The 24,614-nt window shown below is 41.2% G+C and overlaps 1 protein-coding gene across 3 annotated transcripts in view; it reads right to left on the reverse strand.

Annotated features, from left to right (window-relative positions):
* Positions 1-24,614, reverse strand: part of KIF13B (kinesin family member 13B) — a 214,879-nt gene that overhangs the window by 179,593 nt on the left and 10,672 nt on the right. For all 3 annotated transcript variants that reach the window (XM_074991473.1, XM_074991471.1, XM_074991472.1), the window contains exon 2: positions 19,973-20,066. In XM_074991473.1, the coding sequence (XP_074847574.1) occupies positions 19,973-20,066 (94 nt within the window). The remainder of the gene's footprint in view (positions 1-19,972; positions 20,067-24,614) is intronic.

Here is a 24,614-nt window from a genome sequence, read left to right on the forward strand (position 1 = left end):
AGCATCATAAAAGTCAAAGGCCAATTTGTGATTAAAAATTAAGTTTAATTTTTTCATAAAACGTGGGCTTCCCGCTAATTCTTTTTACTAAGGACTGTTCAACCCTTTTCAAAAACATTGTCTGGCAAAGGGTTAATGCAATAATTTTTCTAAGACTTTTGTAGCTTGTTATGTCAATGAAGAATTTAGAATTTGAGGTCACACCCATTAAGACAAGTAGGACCAGAATCCAGCTTTTAGTTGTCTACTCAACCATTCAACAACAGTATTGTAAGTGCAGTAGAGTCGCAACATTCAGGAGGGTTCCGTGTTACGAACGCTCACAAATGTTGAATTTCACATATATGGCAGCCCCGGGGAAACGGCGGCTGCCAGAGCTCCCCATCCCAGAGCCCCGGGGAAGCAGTCACTCACGAATAATTGAATTTGTGAACCTTAAGTTCGTGAATGTGGGGACCCTACTGTAATCTAAATTAGAAGCTAGTTTTCCTTTACCTTAATCTCTATTCAGCAACATGCTTGCATTGACGCAGACCTTACACATGGAGTGCTTTCTATATATCTGTCTTTGAGGCCACTATTTGACGTCTCTTGTAAGTGACACAAAACTTTGTGTTGTACTAATTAGCCTAACTCGTTAGAGACCAGGGTTGCTAATATTAATTATGATTTCCACACAATAATACAGCAACTTCTAGTTGATGTGTAAGTTATTGCTAAATACTGTCTAGGCTTCGTCACTCAGTGCATCTTCGCCCATAGAACGTCTTCCAAATGCTGTAACTCCAAATAAGGTTGCTGCTTTCAATGTACAACACACAAATATTCATTTATATCTGTATACTCCATGGAAACTGAAGGAAAAGAAACTGAGTTGCAAAATACATTTCTGGGCACACTCAAGTATAGAGCTTAAAGCAATATATATTCTCGAGTAGTAAAATTTATTTATTTCTTCCCCTTTTAAAAATGAACCTGAAGGAGGTGAGGGGAAGGAAAGGAAATGGTTATATCATCAGGGTTGAATGTATATTGCCATGCCTAGCATTGGTCCTGGTGAGCTCATTACCCCCCGGAAAGCAATTCTAAAAAAAGTTCTGGTGAAAATAATGCAGCAGACCTCTGTACTGAGTACATCTGGCTATCACAGACGTCCTACGAACTCCATGCTATTATGCAAATTTCTCTGGAATGAGCTGTTGACATCACCTGACAGCAGTGAAGTACAATAAGGGAAACTGCAACATGAGCTGGAGAAGAGGAAGAGGAGAAAAACAAGATCAGAGAGAGCCAGAATTTGGAAGCACCACAAGAGATCACAGCAAACATCAAAAAATGTGTCAAACTCTTAGCGATACTGATCAGTTTCACCTTGCAGCTGATTTCAGAAGTAAAGCACCTCAGTAGTTAGCATGAGATTTAGTGCAGCAGTCAGTGGAACTCGAGTCACAAAGGCCTGTCCTCTGACTATTCCAACTGCACTCCCATGATGTACTGCAGCTATGATTCAACACGTAGTAATGTGGATGTTTTGTACTACACCTAGCTGTGCCTTACAGGCCTGAAAAGATAACAGGATATCAGTTTGGCACAAATCTTGTATTGAGTGTTACGTATGAACAGTATCACTTCTCCAACTGCTATTGATAGGAAATTAAGGTCAAAGAAAGTCATATTTGGGTGTGAGAGGCAGAAAGAAAGATGATGACAGGTTCTATAGAGGGAAACCAAGCAGACAATTGCCACTGAGGTTGAAGTGCACAGGTCATAAGCTATACAGCCGCCTGTAGTGTAGCACCTTATTTGCTGTTCACACTTTGAGACCCAAGTTAGCTGGAATTCACCATGCAGTCCTTGGCTGCTACTTTTGTGCAGAACCAGCAAGTAATTTTCAAACAGCAGAGCAACCAGACATCCTATCCACACTGAAAAGTACCCCTCTTTCTCCAAAAGCTTGAAGACAAGTTTATGCTCAACTGCTTCCCATATTTCTCCTTAGCACAGAGAGGACAAGATGCAGTCGGCCAGGCATTTTGATCCAGCCCACCCTGCTGATTACCATCACATGCATACTTACAGCTAGCAGTGTGTGTTCGTCTGCCCTCAGGCCTACCAAGCAGGGGTTGGGGGGCGGGGCTGGGGGAAAGGAGGTAGTTGCTCCAGGGCCTGAAAGTAGCAGCAGCAGCGGCCACTGCACCAGGCCCCTTTCAAACACCAGAGCACTGTGTTGCCACTCTACATGTGGCTCTGACTGCACTAAGCCCCATCCCTTTTACCTTTGCTCCCCGCGCCCCACACCTCGCCCCAGGGCCCACAGTGGCTGTTGATGTTGCTGGCTGTCCCTCTTCCCACCTGACCATCCTAAATACAAGCTGCCCCCAGGACCCTCCTGCTAGATGGGCAGAGTAGGGTAGAGGAAAGGGGAAAAGGGAGTGAAGTCAGGGTGTCCCCTGCCCCTAGAACGCATCTCTGCAGAGCAGGGACACACACTGCAGGACAGCTCCAGTCTGAAGTATGCTGATGACTGAAATGAGTGCCACTTTAAGAGGTAATGCACTGTTTCTAAGATTTTCCTGGCAGATTTCTGTCTCTCACACTCTTCTTCCATTCCTCTCCCTCAAATATCCCATCTCTACAGAGCCACGGAAGGAAGACAACAGAACAGAAAGTCAGTCAGTCAGTCTCTCTCTCCTCTCTCCCCCCTGCACCCCCAGACCCCAGCAAGCTTGTCATCTCCCCTGGCCCTGGGCACCTATTCTCTCCAGCAGCCCTTCCAGGCAAAGGCTAGCACCATCCAAACTGACAGAGCTATTTCTGCAGAAAGGTAACCAGAGAAAACTTGGTAGGGAGACCATTCATATACACTTTGAGGGGAGACACCAAAACAAATGTTTAGCATTTAAACAGCAAAGTGACGAGGCTGAGAACTTTAAAAACTGCTGAGTAAATTGGTTCCTGTGATTATTATTTAGATGTAATAACTGCCCCCAAATGAGATTATGGTCCCATTGTATGAGGTGTTCAACAATGTTTGTTATTTTCTGCCTTAAATCCTTACAATCTAAATGTGCAAGACAAAGAATGGCAGGAAAAAATTAGACTGATGTCCCAGATAGGGAACTGGTAAGTCTACAATGCAGCAGGGAATGACCCTTCCAAGTATACTGACTCATACTAGCATACCAAGAATAAACGCATGGACACTGTGGCCCCAGTAGAGACTTGAGCTAGCCAACCAAGCACAAATTCAGGAGGCTGGAAGGGCTTGAGAACCCGAGTTTCTGCCTGAGGTACAATACCTACATTGTTATTTTTAGCACACCGCCTCTAGCCCTTCTAGCACGAGTCTGTGCACCTGCACTGGGAAGTACACTCCAGCCAAAATGTAGATATATCCAGAGAGACTTCTCCAGTGTCACACTATGAAATCTGTGGAAAATCTATGAACTGAACCCAAATTTACCAAAATGGCCATTGCCTCCACCACAAGACCATCCTCCTTCTTTATGATGACTTTTTAAAATATGTATCGAATCATACAGGATTTTTGCTGTTTGAATACAAAGGAAACTGTTGTCTGATCTAGTTCCTTCAACATCATTGCTTCTCTGAGGGACAATCACCCAGAAGTTCATATCCTAATCAGGGAATTCATGATTTTTAATCATGTAATGTAAAATAACATTGTTTTGATTTTAAACATTTCCCCAGAACTGTGTGCAATTCTCATTGCTGTGGCATTGTACAAGTGCACAAGAAACAAATCTAATATGACTAATCTGCTTTTATTGTCCATATTGAAGGAATGGCCAAAAATAACCCACACGAAAGCAACAGAAATTTGATTACAAATTTTCATTTGTAATAATCTCAGCTGCAGTACGTAATTTAAGAATTTCTCCCAGAAATCTTTCAAACTACCTTACATTAAGAGTTACAAATTCTAAATTGTCTGCCGAGTTGAAAATTTCAAAAGGACAAAGTCACCACATCAGCATATAAGAAATTCACCTCTGACCCCATATCCCTTAACAAGACTATGAACATAGGGGGACTACCAAGGCTGAAGAAGCTATCCAGGAACAGAGGACTGCTCTCACACCACTGGGGGAAGAGAATGCAATTTTGTCACAGGGAGGATGCTGGCTGCTATTAGCAATGAGCCTCCTGTGCACCTTACACACCAACTGCAGTGAAGATGAACTCTGTAGCCCTAGCAGCAAGGGATGAGGAATTGCTCCCAAAAGATGGAGGAGAAGCTCTGTATATGCAAGGCTGGGAGCATCACTACCATCATACTCAACAAGGTAACAAGCCTTGTGGATGGGAGGGGGAAAGTGGTAGATGTAACATATCTTGACTATACTGTACTAAGGTTTTTGATAGACTCAGAGGGGTAACTGTGTTAGGCTGTAGCTTCACTAATAGCAAGCAGTTCTGTAGCTCTTTAAACGGTAAGAAATTTATTTATTAGATAAAATGAGCTTTTGAGGGCAAGACCCACTTCCTCAGTTAGTGTCTCACATGACCATCTCCAACAAAATAGGGAAATATATCCTAGACGGAGTTACTATAAGGTGGACGCATAACTGGCTGGCAAACCTTTCCCATAAAATAGGTATCAGCGGTTCACTGCCAAGCTGGAACATTTTCGTAGTTCCTATGTTCAGGGCAACAAACTGACAAAGGGAACCAGAATTTCACCCCCTCTGCTTAGACTTCAGTGACATCAGTTAAGTGAAACTATTCAAAGATGTGGCAAATTAAAACGTGCTAACAAAACAAGATGTTTATATTTATATTACATTTATAGCCTCAAAAGAAAATCCGTGACCTGGTAAACTAAGCTTTCAAAGTAGACTAACTTTTCCAAAGGGAAAAAATAGATATGGACAGTTTATGTACTGCTGTGTTCCCATAAAAACCTGACTCCCATTTGAATACTTTAGTGTAGATTTTTAGCTTTTGTATGTCACAAATGATGATTCATTCTTATTGAGACTTAATTTGCATTGAGATAGGACTCTGCATGATACAATTCTTGGATATCATCTACAAGTAGACTTGTTCCTCAATTTAAAAAATTCCACAACTATTTGAGAGAGTTTTACCTGAACCACAAGCTGCTTAACAGCTAAAATCACCAAACCACAGAAAGCAGAAAACAGTTTACAAGTAAATCAACATTTTTTAAAAGATACTCCATAACTTACAGCTGTATTACATACCCTGTACAAACACCTTTAATGTAAAGTGAATTTAAGATTTCAGACATATTACAATGGGGGTTTGAGAACACATTACTTTTCAGGATGTTATGGATAAGAAAAAAGAAAACATCTGAAATGCAGAGCTGGGGTTGCTTTTTCAGACAAGGTATTCAAAACTACAACTCCCACAGGAATGCCACCTTATCTTCCCTTCTTTACAAACATCACAGATTATAGATTTTGCCAGATTATCAAGGCTAAAAAGAAACTTGTCTTTCCTCCCGCTGTAAATTGCAACCATATCCTATTATAAAATGGATTTTGAAGGCAGATTATTTGAGAGTTTCAGTGGCAAATACTATAGCTTGAGATGCTATGGAGTTGTATGAAATCAACATATTCAAAGTCTGATTCGTAGTGATGCTGAGCGCCTGTAGCTCACACTGAAAACAGGGGAACCGGGAGCTGCTCAAGACACAGCTCCACTTAAAATAGTTTTCATTTACGTTACAGTCCCCAATACAGAATTCATTAAATTTACATCGTTCTTACTTCTGGGGTAACAAATGAAGAGAAGGAGTGGCTAGCAAAGAACAGACTGGAAGGAGTAGAGAGGGATGGGAAGAACATACTTAGCCTTTTAAATATTTATATTTATATAATTGTAAAATTTTATTTTTCTTACTAAATTTATTACATGTTTTGCTTGAGAAGTTATAACAGCTTCTTTTTATAGCCCTATTAAGCACATACAAGCCTCCAGGGATAATTACAGGTTCTCTTTATTACATTTTCTCCATAGCAAGAGGGTGGTTTTTTTTGTTGGTTTTTTTTTTTTTAATTAGTTTCTGCCCTGCACTTGCACTTTTACTCTGGAATCAGGAAGACATTGTTTTACCACCTACTTACAATCTCAGTCCCAAACAAATTGTCCTCCAAATGAAGAGCCAAACAATTCCTTATTCCAGTCACACATTAAAATGACATTTCAAATGTTTTTGTTGTAGAACTTGTATATTAAAACAACAATAAGCACCCTTCATTTGACAATTTTGGGAATTTCTAAATCTTTGTTTCAAGTCTCACATTAGCCACAGCTCTCCATCTGAAAGGCTGTAACATGATGACCATATTTGTCTCCTTTCCTAAATTAATACTTAAGGCCCTAGACATGCAGTTAGTCTCCTCAAATGGCTGAATACATTTACACTTCTGCCAGGTTGCTACATTAATCCACGTATCACCAATCTAAAAATATTCCCATGTCGTTGCCACATTCCAGCTCCTTAGCATAGACACCTACCATTTTCTGTAAAACAGCCTCCTTCCTTTCTGACGTAACTCCTAAGTGTCTCACTCATGCACACGGTAAGTGTTTTACATGGCAGCCACCTCCCCATGCTGAGCAACTCCTCAACCACAAAGGAACAGAACTCCACTTCCGGTGGTTTATAAGCCATAGATGGCAGATGCACACACTTGGAAGCCTCCTGCTGTCCTCAAGATAGTATTTTAAATCCTTCTACCTCTGCCTGTCCTCACATCTACCCAGCTTAAGTTCCAAGCAAGATGAGTCAGTAGGTGCCGTGCAGAGTACGCAGCATCTCAGAAGTATGCACAAGGTCTTGATTTCCTATGGCATTTGAGATCATATATATATATATATATATATATATATATATATATATATATATATATATGAATGAGTTAATTGGCCTGTTGACAAGAAGCTGAGGGAAAACCTAAAATTGACAAGATTTTATTTATATGGTGTGTGTACACACACACACACACACACACACACACACACACACAGAGCTTTTCTTTTTGTAAGCAAAGAGAAGCCAGTACTGAGCTGGCTCCCAACTCCCACCTCCCCACAGCCAAGACTGATGAGGTGCTGGTACTCGGCACCAGCACCTACTGGCACAAAACACACACACACTTTCAGAAGTATTTCAGTAAAGTTGAAGGTCCTCCTGAGTACAAAAGTCAGTTAAATCAGGAAATATGTTACATTATTTAGATCTAATATGCCTCATAACACAATAAGTCCTACTAACGACCAACTTCAAAAATGATTTTGATAGAAACCTGTGCAACTGCACAAACACAAAAACCTTTTCATTAGAGGAAACCTTTTACAGCTAAGCTTTAAGTTTGTTTGGTGAGTTGATCAATAAAGTCAACAAGAGTTTGTGTGAAGGAATTTCATAAGAAAGATCTACTTGTGATATTACTTAACACATCCATTAAATGTTGTTTTCAAGCACTCAAGCAGTAGAGCTATACAGGCAATATGAGTAATACAGGAAACATCTTACAGGGCTGTTTTAGCCCAGCAGAATTACCTGCTAGTTGTATTTCCACACCTTCATTACACCAATATGGACCTTGCGATCTTTACGCTTCCCTTCAGTTTCTTGTCAACAGGCCAACCAGTCACACCTAGGATTTTTTTCGTAAATACTAAGTCTGTTCCATCTTCCTCAGTGGATGCTCATATATTACAAGACACCAGACTTGTTTAGTAAAAGACTAAACTAAATATGTAACCCAGAGATTCCACTCAGTTTTAGAGGTGAACATGAACACTCTGCCATAGGCAAAAAAATCCTCAATAGTATTCTGAGGTGCATAGAGCCAATTAACTAAAAAGTGTTGTGTCTACACCTATAGAACATCAGTTGGGAACTGATGCCATCCCAAGCAAAAGTAAAACAACAGTCTACAAAGGGAGGAAAGGGAAAAGAGAGAGGCTATAAACTGAATCGTCTTTTCATCTTCATGCACAGAAACATTTCCTTCCTGGGCAGGTTTGTTTTCAAATAGCAAAATAGGAACTGCAGTAACACAGTAGATCAAAGATCCATCTAGTCCAGTGTTTCCCAAACTGTGTTCCATGGAATACTGGTGTGCCATGCGATATGAATAGATGTTCCATGAAAAAAATTTGATGCTAGTAATATTTTTCCTTAAAATATCATACATGAAATTATGTGGTATCAAAAATACTAACGTATTTGAATAGTACAGTACAGTGGTGTCCAATAGTAACTCAAGGATCACCATACTTCCATATTTGCCACAGCTCCACCAGCCCCACTCTAAATAAATGCCCTCCCCCAGAGCCAAGCTTCCTCAAGTCCCCCGCCCCACTCTAAATAAATGCCCCCCCTCCAGAGCCAGGCACCCACAGTCCTCTCCACACTCTAACTGAATGCCCTCCCCCTTCCCCAGAGCCAGGTATCCCCAGCCCTCCACCTCCCAGTTCTAAGTAAATGCCAGAGCTGCACCAGGATGGGAGCTGCAGGGATTGCTGCCATGGCCACGTGTTTGTCTCACCAAGTGGTGGGACACATATGCGGAGCGGGAGGAGTGCATGCCATGTGTGTGGCTCTGAGGAGCCACATTTAAAGGCCCCAAGAGTCACATGAGGCCCTACAGCCTGTAATTGTTATACCATGGTGTTTTGTTTGCCACATGTGGCAAATGGTGAATGTTTTGGACACTGAGGGAATAGTGTTTAGATTGCAGGTATGTTTATAACACATTTGTAATAGTATAGTTATTATGTGACTTGAGCCAAAACAGCTGGCCAATTTGGATGTTTTCAGCACAAGTCGTGTTCAGAGAAATCATGTGATGCTGCACCTAATATGAAGATCCAACTCTCCAGCATCATTCTAATATTAAGTGGATTTGTGATCTAAAGCTGCAAAAACACTCTTCCCTTTACAAAAAAGTCAAGTGTTACTTATTTTTATTTTCCAGTAGTTTTCAGTAAAAACAACAAATTTATAAAGCCACAAAATTTAAAAATATTTTTCTGTACCTAATTTGTTTTGAAGGGCTCTCTCATAAAAATGTTTTTTAAATGTTAACGACAGGCAGTTCTTTTTTGCACAATATTGTCTTTTCTATTTTTGTATAAAAGAACGACACTAACTATCCTGCTGTTATATTGATGCTTATACCCTTCTGTAATATTGATATTTTGTTTTGGGTTTGTATTTAATGTTTATATTAATCATAGGGCTGCTAACTGTCCTCTTATCAGAAGAGTGTTGGTTGTTCATTCAGATGATTTTCTCTTGTACTTTTTGTTCTTGTAAAATAAAAGACAGCTAAAAAAATCTAATTCTTTTAAATCTACTTTTGAGCATAATGTACAGCAATTTTTCGGTATTAACGTCCTCTGCCCATGACCAGCACATATGCATTCCATCAATATATTCCAAGCCCAAAAGTGTTCCATAGACTAATTAGTTTGGGAAATGCTAATCCAGTTCAATATTCAGGCTCTGGCTATGTTTAGTACCAGATGCTTCAGAGGAAAGTTCATGAAACCACACATTGAATAGTTATCGAACCTGACCAATAAAGGAAGTTTCTGCCTAACCTCAAGAAACAAGCGGTCGTGGTTTATGTCCTGAACCATGTAGTTAATACGCATTCTAAATGTCACCCTACTTAATGTAACTGTATATGTTCGCATCAGTATAAATGGATAAGCCTTTTAATACATTTTATTGGCAGTTTGTCACACAACAACACAGGCGAGTAAAATAGAAGCATTAAACTTTAGTGATATATTGTGGCAACTAGCTCAAAGTAATTATGCATCGTGTTGCCTTTCTATCACTTCACTGAATGAACTCTTGCTCTTACGAGAGAGTACTAAGAGGTCACACTTTACCTTTTCTACACCATTACTTTACAAATCAACATCTCCTCTCTAAACGGTCCCAAATTTTACATTTTCACATATATATCTAATCATTTTGGGAACCCAACTCTAGAAATCTCCAGCTTCTGCTTAGTTTTTTTCAGATCAAGCAACCAGAACACAAAACTTAATTATTTCAGGTGAGGATGAACTGCTGCTTTTGGGTTTTTTTTCTTTTAAATATCATTTTAAACACTGAGCAGAGGTTTTCATTTAACTTCAAGTCCTTTCCCCTGAGTATTACATTAATTTATAATGCAGTAACGTGCATGACAAATGCACAGAAAACAACATTTAATCGGCCATCATGCTACCTTATTCAACTAGTTTTCTTAGGTCCCTCTAGAGTTGCTCAGTTTTCTCTAGTCTTGACTACTCTGAATAAATTTCCTCTCATTGGCAACATTTGCCATTGCATTATTCAGCTGTTTTGCAAGTAATTCATAAAAGTAAACTTCCGGTTCTAATAGAACTTGGGAATATCCCAAAGTCAGTGGTCAATAAGGCAAAAACTCAACTATTCCTTCTCTCTCACCTTTTTGCTGGTTTTAAAGCTATGACAGTGATGGCTTTTCATACTGTGACTACTTAATTTCATAAGGGATTTTGCCAATGTCTTTTTTTAAAATTCAATTAAGATATCAGCTAGCTTTTCTTTATCTGCTATTCTGTGGACAACCTCCAGAAATCTATCAACAAAGAGAGGCACAATTTTCCTTATATTAAATTGTTTGTTTGCCCCCCACTATATCATATTTATCTAGGTGCTTTATTGGGTGTAATTTTATAATATTTTCAATTAATGCATGATACCTTATATGCCTTTTTGGTTTTTTAATTCCCATGACCACCCCCACTATCTTTTTAAGCCAGTAAAACCTTTGCAATCATTCAACTGTGTAGTTAAAACTCAATTGCTATGCTAAATACTACATATTTTTGTTAGAAGTTCAGCCACTTTATTCTTAAATCCCTTCAGAACTCTTGAGTGTCTGCACTTTAGTCCTCTGAACTCAGATCATTATTTTCCAGCATCATGCTTTTGAAATATCACTTACACTGTCTCATATTTATTACCTGAAAAGAACAGCTCTGGGAAAGATCATGTCTTTTCTGGAAAGGAACAAAGAGCTCTTAACTTCTTTAAAAAAAACAGATCACTCCCAATAAACAAAGAGTTGAAGGTTTCAGTATAACTGTTTCGTCTCAAACTAGTAAATCAGCCACTCATTCAAATCTGAGGTCCATGAAAATACCACCCTGATCTAGAAGAGCTAGGCTATTTGCTGAGTTCCACAGAAATTAGTTCTGCTTTCTCAATACCATGTCGTAACTAGATAAGATTTACCTCCTAAAGGACATTGGTTAGCATTAGCCATGATGATACAACTTCCATGTTCCCAGGGCTGTCAAAGTAGAGCCTGTTCAGAATTTCTACTGTCAAGGGTTATAGACTGTAATTGTTTGCCATCTCCCCACTCAAGTCTCTACAGGGAGTTGGCTTTACTAGCCTCAGAAAAACCTGGGGAAGGGGGATGCCAGAAGAATCCTATAAAGACCTTTAAACAGTCCTAATTGCAATTGGTTCAGCTGCCAATTGATTAGCAATTGATTGCTATCAAGTGATCAGAAAGGTAACCTATGAATGCCAAAAAGAAATATACTGAAGATGTAAAAAGTCTCAGAGTTGAATAATATGCCAGCTGATTTCATCCTCCCCTTTCTGAAAAATCTATAGAGAATAGTGACAATTGTGTAAATTCTTTGCACAATGGATGAAAATGGCCATACTAAGTCAGACCAAAGATCCATCTAGCCTATTCTTCTGGCATTGGCCACCATCAGAAGACAGGCTCCCCAGAGGGAATGAAAAGAACAGCTGATCATCAGGTGCTCCAATCCCTGTTGCCCATTATCAGCTTCTGACAAATGGAGGCTAGGGACACCATCCCTTCCCATCCTGGCTAACAGCCATTGGTATCAGAGAGGTAGCTGTGTTAGTCTGTATCTTCAAGAACAACAAGAAGTCCTGTGGCACCTTATAGACTAACAGACATTTTGGAGCATAAGCTTTTGAGGACAGAGACCCCATTGGTAGACCTACGCACCATCATTTATCTAGTTCTGTTATAATCTTGGCCTTCACAACATCCTCTGGCAAGGAGTTTCACAGGTTGACTGTGTGTGCTGCGTAAAGAAGTACTTTCTTTTGTTTGTTTTAAGACTGCTACCTATTAATTTCATTTGGTGACCTCTCAAATTCTTAAGTTCTGGAAAAGAATAAATAAATCTTCATTTCATAACCCAATTTCCTTGGCAACAGACTGTGCTGTCATTTTTAACATTAAAAAACAAAAACCATGCTTGATGTTTTATTAAGACCTACGATCACAGTTAGATGTTTAAGGGTCACCATTAATAACGGACACTTGTAACCGAACACTTATCTAATATCACTATTACAGGTCAATTTTGTTCTTAACGGTTTGCTTATATACAAGGAATTATCAAAAGCACCAAGACATTTGCATAATTTCCCTGGAAGGTCCCTTGTTTGTCAGTCTAATCACACAATAACATGGAAGAGTAAAATAGTAATTTGACTATAAAACCATAAATAGCATCTGGAAGTAAACATGTATAGTATGTGAAACTACTTTGAGAGCTTCGCATATTTTGTTTCATTTTTAAAGAGTACAATGCTCTTTGTGATGCTGGCTTCTATTAGACATATTAGTAAATGCCATAATTTACAAACAATCTTTATAACTCCGTCACAAAAGAGGTAGCAGTGTTAGTCTGTATCTTCACAAAAAAACACCCACACAGTCCTGTAGCACTTTAAAGACTAACAAAATAATTTATTACATCATGAGCTTTGGTGGGGCAGAACCACTTCTACTAATTCCAGTTCTGAAGAAGTGGGTCTGCCCCACCAAAGCTCACCACCTAATAAATTATATTATTAGTTTTTTAAGTGCTACATGACTGCTCTTTTGTTTTATAACTCTGTTAGACCAATATGCAAATTAACCAAAGGTCTATCAGTTACACACTGCAATTTAACCCATTTTCCCTAACTGGTCAAAAGCAGACAATTGCTAACTTTTTTTTTTAATCTCACATTCTTTTTAAGTACTGTTTTCTAAAGAAAAAGCAAAACAAAAATCTATACTCAAGAAGCCTTAGAAGCTTCAGGAAATGCTATCTATTTATGGGTTATTCAAAAACTTAGCTCTTACAGACATCCCTGTTATGTAGTTCTCATCTTTTCAACCTTATGAAAATGAAGTCACACCCTCCCCCGTGCCAACCACAAGCTAATAAACTTTTGGCTAATTCTTGAAGTGAACTGTAAAATGTTATGTTGGTAAGGAAATATGAGCTCTGACCTTTTGCAACAGAGAGAACATAACAGCTCCATTATGATAAAATTAGGTTTGGCCTACACCAGGAACTCATCTTGGTATAACTATATTTTTCAGGATGTGGATTTTCAGGCAACAGTTACTCCAACACAACCATAGGCACCAGCTCCAGGAGTGCTTCAGAGAAAAAACAACAAAAGGTGCTCAGCACTCCCAGATGATTGCCCATCCAAAGGAGATACATATCTCACAGAACTGGAAGGGACCTCAGGAGGTCATCAAGTCCAGTCCCCTGCCCTCTTGGCAGGTCCAAGCACCATCCTTTTTTTTTTTTTTTTTCCCCCTTAAATCTATTTGCCCCAGACCCCAAAACAGCCACCTCAAGGATTGAACTCACAACCCTGGGTTTAGCAGGCCAATGCTCAAACCACGGAGTAATGTTCCACCCTCAGGCCCCACCCCTGCTCAGCCCTACCCATGCTGTACCACACTTCCTGCCCCTACTCCCCTCCTTTCCCAAGGCACCTGCCCTTCACTCCTCTCTGCCCCCTCCTCCTGTCATTTGCCCTTAAGGAAGGAGGGGGCAGAAAGGAGCAAACAGCAGGCAGGAGGGGGTTGAGAGGAGGCAGTGGCAAACACTCTTGTGGGGGGGTCTCAGGGGAGGGATGGAGCTGGAATGGGCAGAGGCCAAGCAGCAGCAGGGAGGATGTAGAGGTAGAGGTTCCACACACAAAAACGAAAGCCAGTGCCTGTGAACCCAACCCCCCTCCCCCATGCTATGTTAATAAAAGGGCTTTGCACTAACACAGCTTCCACCTTTCAGGCAGCAGGAGTATTTATGTTGATAAGAGAAGCTCTCCTATTGCATAGGCAGCACGTTTACTGTGCCACTGCAGTGCTGTAAAATGTGAGAAGCTAGATTTAAAATAAGATTATTTATGGAAGGTCAAGGATGGAGACAAACTTCTAAGGATTTATAGCAAATCATTTTTATGACAGCAGCTTTAGAGAAGTTATTCTCATTAACACTTTACAGACAGCATTATGGAACACACACACACACACACACACACAACATTCCATAAGGGCTGATAAATAATATGGCTTCCTTCTTCACAACAGAAAAAGCACCCCCCCCCAAACTAGATTAAGGATGTCTATATTACCAAGTGTTGTCACTAAAAATGGCCTTTCAGTGACAAAACAGTGAGAACATTCACACTGCACTATAACCTTTGTCAGAAAACACACCAAGTTTCAGCCACAAAAAATTTCCACTCTGATGAGAGGCATTTTTCTTTTCCTCTCCCTTTACTGTCCACAAAGAGCCAGTGTCGACTCTGCTGTTTGGTTGGTTGACAGAACTGGCTTCCACCAGTATCCCACAATGCCTACCCTGAAGGTGCTGCACAGCATTTTGATCTCTGCTGCCCTGCAGGCACGTATCCTGTACCTTTTAAAACTCTGGGAAGGATTGGACAGCTGAGTGAACAAATCATTGGAGTGCTCCTGCTCTGCCCTACATGAGGAACACAGCTGTGGGTAGACCACTGGAGCAGAAGGACATAGTGCTGTGCTGCTTTGGCATTCCTCAGCAGGGAGAGCTTGCAGAATTACTCATGGTGCCACTCCCAGCAGCTGACACACCCATGGGAGAATTCAGAGGGAATCCCAAGAGGTGCATGGATCAGCTCTGCCTTCCCACAGGGCATTGCTTACACTTGCAATGATGGTGCCTCTCCCCCCCGCCCCAATGCAGACATCATCTGTCAAAAGTGGCAGCAACTCTGAAAAATCGATTGGTGATTCTTGTTTTGTGGACTTGAGAGTCAACATAAAAATCTGTCAACAAAACTTGGTAGTGTAGACACAGCCTAATACAGTGGTATTAGTGCTGTAGCACAACAGGCTAGGAGGCCTGTTCTGTAGATTTTGAAGTTGATTTCCTTTACATGAGCAGATTATAGACACTCCAGCACAGCTGTAATAAGCGCTACTTAGGATGGTAACTGGGGTAACTGGCTGGATTCCTCTGTCCCATGTAAGGTCACTCCCCAGTAAAGAAGGCTAGCAGGTGTAATAAGTATCTTCAGGCTATATCCTTTTCAGAACAGAGTCAGACATACTCCATCCAAGGATTTCAGATCAGAATCTGAAGAAGTGGGTTTTACCAACGAAAGCTCATTGCCTAATAAATATCAAAACAAAAAGCAGTCAAATAGCACTTTAAAGACTAGCAAAATGGTTTATTAGGTGAGCTTTCGTGGGACAGACCCACTTCTTCAGACCATAGCCAGACCAGAACAGACTCAATATTTAACGCACGGAGAACCAAAAACAGTAAGCAAGGAGGACAAATCAGAAAAAGATAATCAAGGTGAGCAAATCAGAGAGTGGAGGGGTGGGGGGAAAGGTCAAGAATTAGACTGAGCCAAGTATGCAGACAAGCCCCCTATAGTGACTCAGAATAGGGGCTTGTCTGCATACTTGGCTCAATCTAATTCTTGACCTTCCCCCCCCCCCACCCCTCCACTCTCTGATTTGCTCACCTTGATTATCTTTTTCTGATTTGTCCTCCTTGCTTACTGTTTTTGGTTCTCCATGCCTTAAATATTGAGTCTGTTCTGGTCTGGCTATGGTCTGAAGAAGTGGGTCTGTCCCACGAAAGCTCACCTAATAAACTATTTTGCTAGTCTTTAAAGTGCTACTTGACTGCTTTTTGTTTTGATAGTGTATAGACTAGCACGGCTTCCTCTTTGTGCCTAATAAATAAAATGACTAGTCTTTAAGGTCATATAGGGCTGCTTGCGTTTCTTTTTGTTGGTGGTTTTGGTTTTTTTGTGAACATGGCTACACCTAAGATCATTTTATTAGCATTCATATTTTCACCATCTCTAATGAAATAGGGAAATATTAGAGCCATCCAACAATGTAGAGAAACAGCAGAGATATTAAAGTTCAAGTTTTTGAGATATCTATTAATTCTGAGTGCCCAAATTGAAACACCTAAGGCTGATCTTCAGAAGTAATGAACTTCCCAACATCTGTAATACCAGGGAAAACAGAGCCCCTCTGAAAGTTAGGCTCTGCGTTGGGGCAGCCAGCCCAGGACCAAATGAGGTACATAAAGATGGTGAAGGGTTTTTAACATTTTGGTCAAGGTGAGCTCAAACACCTCACAAAAGTGAAAGGCAGAGCTGGAACAAAACTCAGGACTTCCAACTTCACTTTTAACAACACTCCTAACTATGAAATTTGCTTTATAAATCCATTGTATTAAAAAATTTAATAACTCAACATCCAGTCATAGGTAAATAGAATAAAAAATCAGTCAGAATAGTCAACTTGCTGGATTGCTTAATGTTGGAATTAAAATTAAGAAAAATTAGACAAAAAAAGGAGTCAAACCTTGCAAAATAATCAGCGGTAGAGATTGGGATGCATAGGAAAGGCAAATGGTGAGAAAGTCTCTTAATACACAATATGATTCCAAGAGTTACTAGTAACTGAATTATAAATTGCCTTGCTCATGTACAACCTTGCTTCACAGTTCTCTACCCCAAATTATGGCATTTCATCAACTGAATTGCAGACACTGACTGAAACCTTCTACCTAAAATTCAAACATAGCAGTGAAACATTTTCCATAGCATCATGGGCCTAGTCCCAAAGAATTTGTATTGTGAGGATACAGACAGTGCAAATATTTTCATATAAATCTGCTAGATACCAATATGTATTCTCAACCCTCATAACACAGCACCATTTCTCTGACTCTCTGCTAGTCTTTTCAATTATGTGGGACTGTATTTATCTCTAAAGTAGTATTTCACAGGCGGTGAAAACTGGGAAATGGAAAATCCTATACCAGATGCATGCCTGTTGACTTGCCACAATACCAGATTTTCTGACATTTCTGGACGGAGGGATGTGAAATGCACAACTTTAATCAGATTGGCCATTATTACAGGTAAAGGACAGGGATGAGGTAGCCATGTAATCCAAAAAATAGACATAATATGAAGTACTGTATTCCATGCCCCCAAACAGCTTTGTCCCAGTTGTATGGCTCTCAGTTTTGTAATTACGCCTTAAATCTATTTACTTAGAAGTGGGAGGAATTCTACTTTTCCCTTCACAGGAGATACACACCTCGTAATCTCAATAAAACAGTCTATCATATCTGATCTTTGCCCATTGCTTATTGTGATCAGTGCAGGGAAGTGAAAGCACTTCTACCACGTGACTGACTTCCTCACTCACAACAGGCATTTCTACTAAGTGTTCCTTACCCACCATTGGTGATTTTACATGAAGGTTGTGTCCACACGGGCACAAATCTTCAAAATAGCCATATTTCAAAAATTATTAATGAGGCGCTGAATTGAATATTCAGTGCCTCATTAGCATTAGGACGCTTCCGGACGCAGCGCTTCAAAAGCACATGGCTCAGCATGGCTACACGGGGATCCTCTTTGAAAGGACCTGCACCTTTCAAAATCCCCTTATCCCGCTCACTGATTGGAATAAGGGGATTTCGAAAGGTGCAGGGTCCTTTCGAAAAGGACCCCCGTGTAGCCGTGCCAAGCCGCGCGCTTTCGAAAGCTGTGCTTTCAAAGTGCCACAGCCGGAAGCATCCTAATGCTAACGAGGCGCTGAATATTCAATTCAGCACCTTATTAGTAATCTTCGAAATGGCCATTAGCATGGCTATTTCAAAGATTTGTGCCCGTATAGACAAACCTGAATAGTTTAGACAAGCTTCAAGACACAAGTAGTCTGTCTTGAGTCTAGAGCACAGGTTGGAGTCACGAGCTAAATCAATGATTTCTACACCTAGCTCTGCCAGACTTCCTATTTGATCTTGGGCAAGTCATAAAAGCTGTGAGCCAGCTTTCATTGACTTCAGCGGAAGCCTTTTTCATTGACATGGGTGGAATTTCACAAACATCTCCTTAATCAACTCTTGCCTCACTTTTCCACATACCACTTAGGGCTTTAGAAGTTCAACTGACATCCAATAACCCAAAGACTAAGTCTACTGGCCAGGATAAATTAGTGTGCCATTACAATCCCCAAACCACTGTAATTTTAAATAGTTATATATTGTATTTAATGTTGATATATAGAGAGATGCACTTCATAGAACTAGAAGGGACCTCGGGAGGTCATTGAGTTCAGTCCCCTGCCCTCTTGGCAGGACCAAGCACCATCCCTATTTTTTTTTAAATCTATTTGTCCCAGATCCCTAAATGGCCCCCTCATGATTGAGCTCACAATCTTGGGCTTAGCAGGCAAAACCACTGAGCTATCCCTCCCAACATTAGCTAATTTTTTGAAACGTGAAGTACTACAGTCTCACTCGTTATTCTTTACTTTGCTTCTCAACATCAGTCTACTTTTTTAACCTATTTTTGTTCTATTTTTTAAATAATATAATGGATAACGTTACTTCTTTAGCAGTATCATTTTCAGTACATTTTTACAGAGAGGTACCTGTGTTAGTCTGTACCTTCACAAAACATAAAAGCAATCATGTAGCACTTCAAAAGACTAACAAAATAATTTATTAGGTGATGAGCTTTTGTGGGGCAGACCCACTGCTTAAGAGCTACTAAATCCTAATAAATTATTTTGTTAGTCTTTAAAGCGTTACATGACTAGTACCTTCTCAGTTCTCACTCTACACTTCACCCTTCTTTCATACCGTTTTGTTTTCTGTTCTCCTTTCCTCACCAAAAGCAAACAAGAATTAAGCTGTTTACTTTCCCTGCCACAACCCCCAGTTTTCAAATATCAGGAGGCCTTTTGACATTTTCTATGAAAGCTGGTCTCTGCTTTCAGCTGCCATTTCTCTGTGAAGCATTCCTAATGCATCTAATACACTCAATATCTAAGAATCTACTCCATCAACAGATCTATCCAACACGCCTGCACATCCTTTCCCTTTCCAGCTAGATACAAGCACAGTTAGATGAGAAATTATGAGCAAAAGTTTCCTCCTTATAAAAATGAGACTTTGTGCTGCTCTGAAATTAGCTGTACAGTAATCCCTCGATTTACATAGCGGCTGCGTCTTGAGCAACTGCTGCGGAAATCGAACTTTGCATAAATTGGGGGGGGGGGGATTGGCTGGGGGAGTGAGCAGCTGAGGGGGCAGCCATGCAGCCCCTGGCCTCTCCCAGCTGGGGAGTACACAGCTGTCTGTGCCATGGTTTCTCCCATGCCACAAGCAGCTGTCTGTGTGCAGGGCTCTCTCAGCTAGGCAAGCCAGGAGCTGGAGGTGGGGCGGGCAGTTTTGATTTGCACTTAACTCCCGTTAATGCAAGTTAAGTGCAAATTGAAATCATGCTTCTTGAGTTTTTACTGTAATGTGCAACACAAGCTGCATAGGAGTAGAGAAATGAAGAAATTAAGAGTTAACTAATTGAATCATTGGTTGAAATATTAGTTACCAGGAGGTGGTAAACAAGTATTCATTCTAGAAACACCTGTAGATCTCAAGAATACCTTACTGAGCTGGGTACAAATTATTAGTCTCATTTTATAGATGGGGATAATTATTGGAGAATTTAAGAAATGTGCCCAAGATCACTAAAATCCCCCCGGTTGCTAAGTCCATACCCGATGCACTAGACCAGTGTTTCTTAGACTAGAAGTCTTACCTGGCATCTCCTTTTGAAAGATTGGTGTTCACGGGGTGAAGAATAACCCTGTTTGTGTCCACATCCACCACACATTTTGTGTGCAGATCAAGCTCTATAAAGAAAGAAGGAAGTGTCAAATGCTATTCTTAATGCACCACATTTTCTACTCCATCGCTTCCTCTAGCCACCAGCTTCCCCACTAGCCACATAATAAAAAGCAGAAATATTACTGAACTGCAGGGCCAAAGATATTCTATTGTGATTTAGTCTGATTTAAAAGCATTTATTCTTTCTCAAAATGAAGGCAGTGCTTAAGCCTTGTTGGAGGCAATGAGATGTATTTTAGGGAAGAGATCATTACCATGGTACCTTTTTGGCTGCTCTCCTTGCTGCTGGTCATAGTTCCATGCCCTAATAAAGTGACAGACTAGCCCTAATATGAGGCAAGTTTCCAGTTACATACTTATCCACTGCTGTGACATGATGATGTCATGTCAGTTGCCTACACTGAGACACCAGCAGATGTAAGACCAACTAGTAGGAACATTTTATGTAAAAAATTGTGTGCGTGTATAGTATTAGACAGGTGCACCTAGAGACAAGTGAGGTGACACCTCTACAAGTATTAAGCATTGTGCAGGTAATACATCTGTTAAGAGTGTGAGAATGCTCCCCACCTCCAGTACTGACATCAGACTTTTGGCAGAAGTGAAGTAAGACCGATGCTCACTCACCAGCAGATTGATACTTTATTGAGAGAATGTTTACATCCAAGTTCTCACACAGAGGTTAGAACAGCAGTCAAGCTAATGATGCATTCAGGGGCGGATGTTTGGGATGTGGGGGGCATGGATATACCCATTGCATTGGTTAATGGGGTGCCGGAAACCAATGAGTACTAAAGGCCCACATTGCCCAGAATAAACACAGTGCCTCTTAGGTGGCTGGTGAGTAACATACCTAGATTCTGGTGGAAGGAGTGGGGAAGAGAGGGAGATAACACAGGTGGTTTATTGAGAAACCCATAGTGAATATAAGGGGGGAAATATGTAGTGCCCCAGATTCGGATGAGTGAGAGGTGGCAGTAGCTAGTAGGGGGTACTCCCCTAAACAGTAGGAGTACTGGTTTTGGTTATTTCAAAATCTTATAATTGGGGTAGCTGTGCACCCCACAACATGCCCAATTATTGTGACCCCCAATGGATTTGGGAGGGAGTGAATATAGGATTGCTCTGGGGAGGGGATCCAGCCTTTCCCCAAGTCTGGCCCTTCTCAGTGTCACCATGGAGCCCCGGGCCACCAGGGGAGCAAAGGTAGTGATGCCCCTAGCCGGGACCCACCAGAGTGGGAGGTGTGGAACCACCACAGAAACTGGACTGGGTGAGAGAAGGGGAGAGAAGGAGCCTGGCCCTCTGTGAGAGATGGTAGGCAAGGAGCTCCTGGACTGCCGAGGTCATGCCCCCTCAATGGGTGATCATACCTCAGCCTATGGGGGTGGGTGGTGGGTAGAGGAGGGGAGAGAAACAATCCAATCTCCCCCAGAGATACAAAAGTTGCATTGATGATATGAGAACCTAAGACATTTTCTCTTCTTCATCCCTCATTGTCCTCTTCTGTAGCATCCTTGTCCTCCATGTTCACCACTGGCTGCACCCATAGTCCCAGACCTTGTTCAGATTGAATACCCATCGTCCCAAACCCCAGGTAATCCACAATTTTCATAGCTCTGACTCAGTCCCATGCATGGTCTTCTATGTGTTCTCTTCTTCTGGACCTTGACCTCCAGTTCAGGAAAGAGAAAGGAGAAAGAAAAAATCACGGGGGAAACAGAGTCTCACCCATAGTCTTGTGAGGTATTCATTGTCTTGTCCTAGTCCTCCTGATATTGTTGGTGGCCCATGACGTGTTCTGTGTAGATATCATAAGACCACCGGATGGTGTCTGAGACCATCAGCTGTCTCATGAGGCAGGCATACTTTTTGCTAATGCTGCAGGCCTCCAGTACTGATTCGTTCTAGGAGTCCCGTGATCCCAGGACCCCCATTAGCAGAGTCTGGATTTCGACGAAATACTCCTGAGCTCTCAGGGAATTCACCAGAAGGGTGTATTTGACAACTTTCCTGAGGCGGCCAGCACAAAAATGACGCCAATCAGTTTTCAAATGGGATAGACATGTCCGCCATGATCACCTCCTTATTGTCCTCATTGGTGATAATGATGTCTGGCAGGAGAAGGCTGTCCGTGCTTGGCACAATGGAGTCCTGTAGGACAGTGCCTAGGGTTGTTGACGGAGTCTTGATGATCTGGGCTTGGATGGCGTTGTGGCAGTTGCCAGGCCCTGGAGTGATGTTGGCAGCCACAGAGGATGTGGGGCAGGGTCACCAGCTCATATGCTCAATCTCATTGCTTAAATCACTTCAGGAAGATGCTCAGGTACTATGATGAATGCTGAGCAAGAACCTGAACAGAATATCCTTGCTTTTATATGCTAAAAAACCCCTTAGTTGCATAACAAAGATGTGTCCATACCTAAACTGACTAACCATGTTTACTGTAATCCTCATCCCCACCTGTGCTCCCTCCTTTTCTGGCACCTTCACTCTTTGTGTAACATCTCAAATGTATCAGAGGGGTAGCCGTATTAGTCTGGATCTGTAACAGCAATGAAGGGTCCTGTGGCACCTTACAGACTAACAGAAAAGTTCTGAGCATGAGCTTTCGTGCGTACAGACTCACTTCATCAGATGCTCGTCTTGGAAATCGGTGATTTCCAAGACCAGCATCTCATGAAATGAGTCTGTGCTCACGAAAGCTCATGCTCAGAACTTTTCTGTTAGTCTGCAAGGTGCCACAGGACCCTTCATTGCTATCTCAAATGTAGTCAGAGAATAGTAACAGAGAGTAAGCCGTGCTAGTCTATACACTATCAAAACAAAAAGCAGTCAAGTAGCACTTTAAAGACTAGCAAAATAGTTTATTAGGTGAGCTTTCGTGGGACAGACCCACTTCTTCTGACCAGAACTTTAACACATGGTTTAAATCATGATGGGAACTTTCTGAGTTACTATAGGGACTCATCTGCATACTTAACTCAATCTAATTCTTGATCTTCCCCCCCACCTCTCCACTCTCTGATTTGCTCACCTTGATTATCTTTTTCTGATTTGTCCTCCTTGCTTACTGTTTTTGGTTCTCTGTGTCTTAAATATTGAGTCTGTTCTGGTCTGGCTATGGTCTGAAGAAGTGGATCTGTCCCACGAAAGCTCACCTAATAAACTATTTTGCTAGTCTTTAAAGTGCTACTTGACTGCTTTTTGTTTTGGTAGTCACACAGAGGTAGCCATGTCAGTCTGTATCTTCAAAAAACAAAATAGTCATGTAGCGCTTTTAAAGATGAACAAAATACTTTATTAGGTGATGAGCTTTCATGGGGCAGAGCCACTTCTTCAGAAGGTCTGCCCCACAAAAGCTCATGACCTAATAAATTATTTTGTTCGTCTTTAAAACACTACATGACAGCTTTTTTTATTTTATCTCAAATGTAAACTCTGAGGCAAGAACTATGTGTTTCAAGTTTTTCTGCAAAGCACCTAACACACTTTTGGACACTGCAAAAAACAATACAGAAGCAGGGTTTTTTTTCCATTTTCCATTTTCACGTAAATATCTATGAATAGATTTTTTTTTTTACTTTATCACAAAAAATTAAAAAGCTTATGTCACATATGTATGAAAGACTGACCTATGTCTTTGTCATCCCATGAATAAGCACAAAAATGCCAAAGTGCAAGGGTATCAAAGCTAGATTTTGGTTGTAGAGCATGACCTGCAATTAACCTAATGTGACTCAACCCGATAATTGTTCCCTTCTAGCACACTATATAAAGCACCAGTAAAAAGCAGACTAGTTTTGTTCTGAAAGATTTTCAACTAGGCAACTTTCTGAAGCTTCTCATGTTAATTTTAACTTCTAGGCTCTGACAGTCGGTTTGCCTACCATTATTATACAGTACTGTCAGTTTAACTGAGTTTATATCTATGCTCTAGAGCAGTGGTTCCCAACCTTTTTAGCACACTTCAATGACACAAACAAGTCCACAGGACACCCATTTTCTTCCGATGAATTGGTTGTTCATAAACATCACATTTATTACATTTATTGTTGGCTACAGTCTTACTGGTGAAGTGTGCTCAATTACATGTAGGGGATGGGGGGGGGACGGTGGCTCTAGAGAACAGGCTCCCCTTCCCACCTGCCCATTGGACCTGGGAGGCAGCATTGAAACCGCATCCCAGCTACAACAGGCTCCCTTCCTCTCTCCCTCTCCCCTTACTACAAGATGGGGGCAGAGGGCTACCCACCAGTTCGCTCGCGCCAGGAAGCAACATTTCAGCAGCCTCCCTGGGTGAATGGGCTCCTTTTCCCTTGCAGCAGTTCTGCCTGACGCAGAGTTCTCAGTCTCCCCATACAGTGGCTCTTTGCACAGGCTCTCCTGCAGAGGCTCTGCAAAGAGCAGCGAGGAGGGAAAATTGGCAAGACTTCACGGCACTCTTGGACAGTTCTCACAGCACACAAGTGTGCCACGGCAAACTGGTTGAAAACCACTGCTCTAGAGTGGTGACACGCCAAATGTTCATGGTCTGGTTAGTTAGTAATTGC

This window comes from Carettochelys insculpta, chromosome 3, assembly GCF_033958435.1.
Source record: "Carettochelys insculpta isolate YL-2023 chromosome 3, ASM3395843v1, whole genome shotgun sequence".
Taxonomy (NCBI): domain Eukaryota; kingdom Metazoa; phylum Chordata; order Testudines; family Carettochelyidae; genus Carettochelys; species Carettochelys insculpta.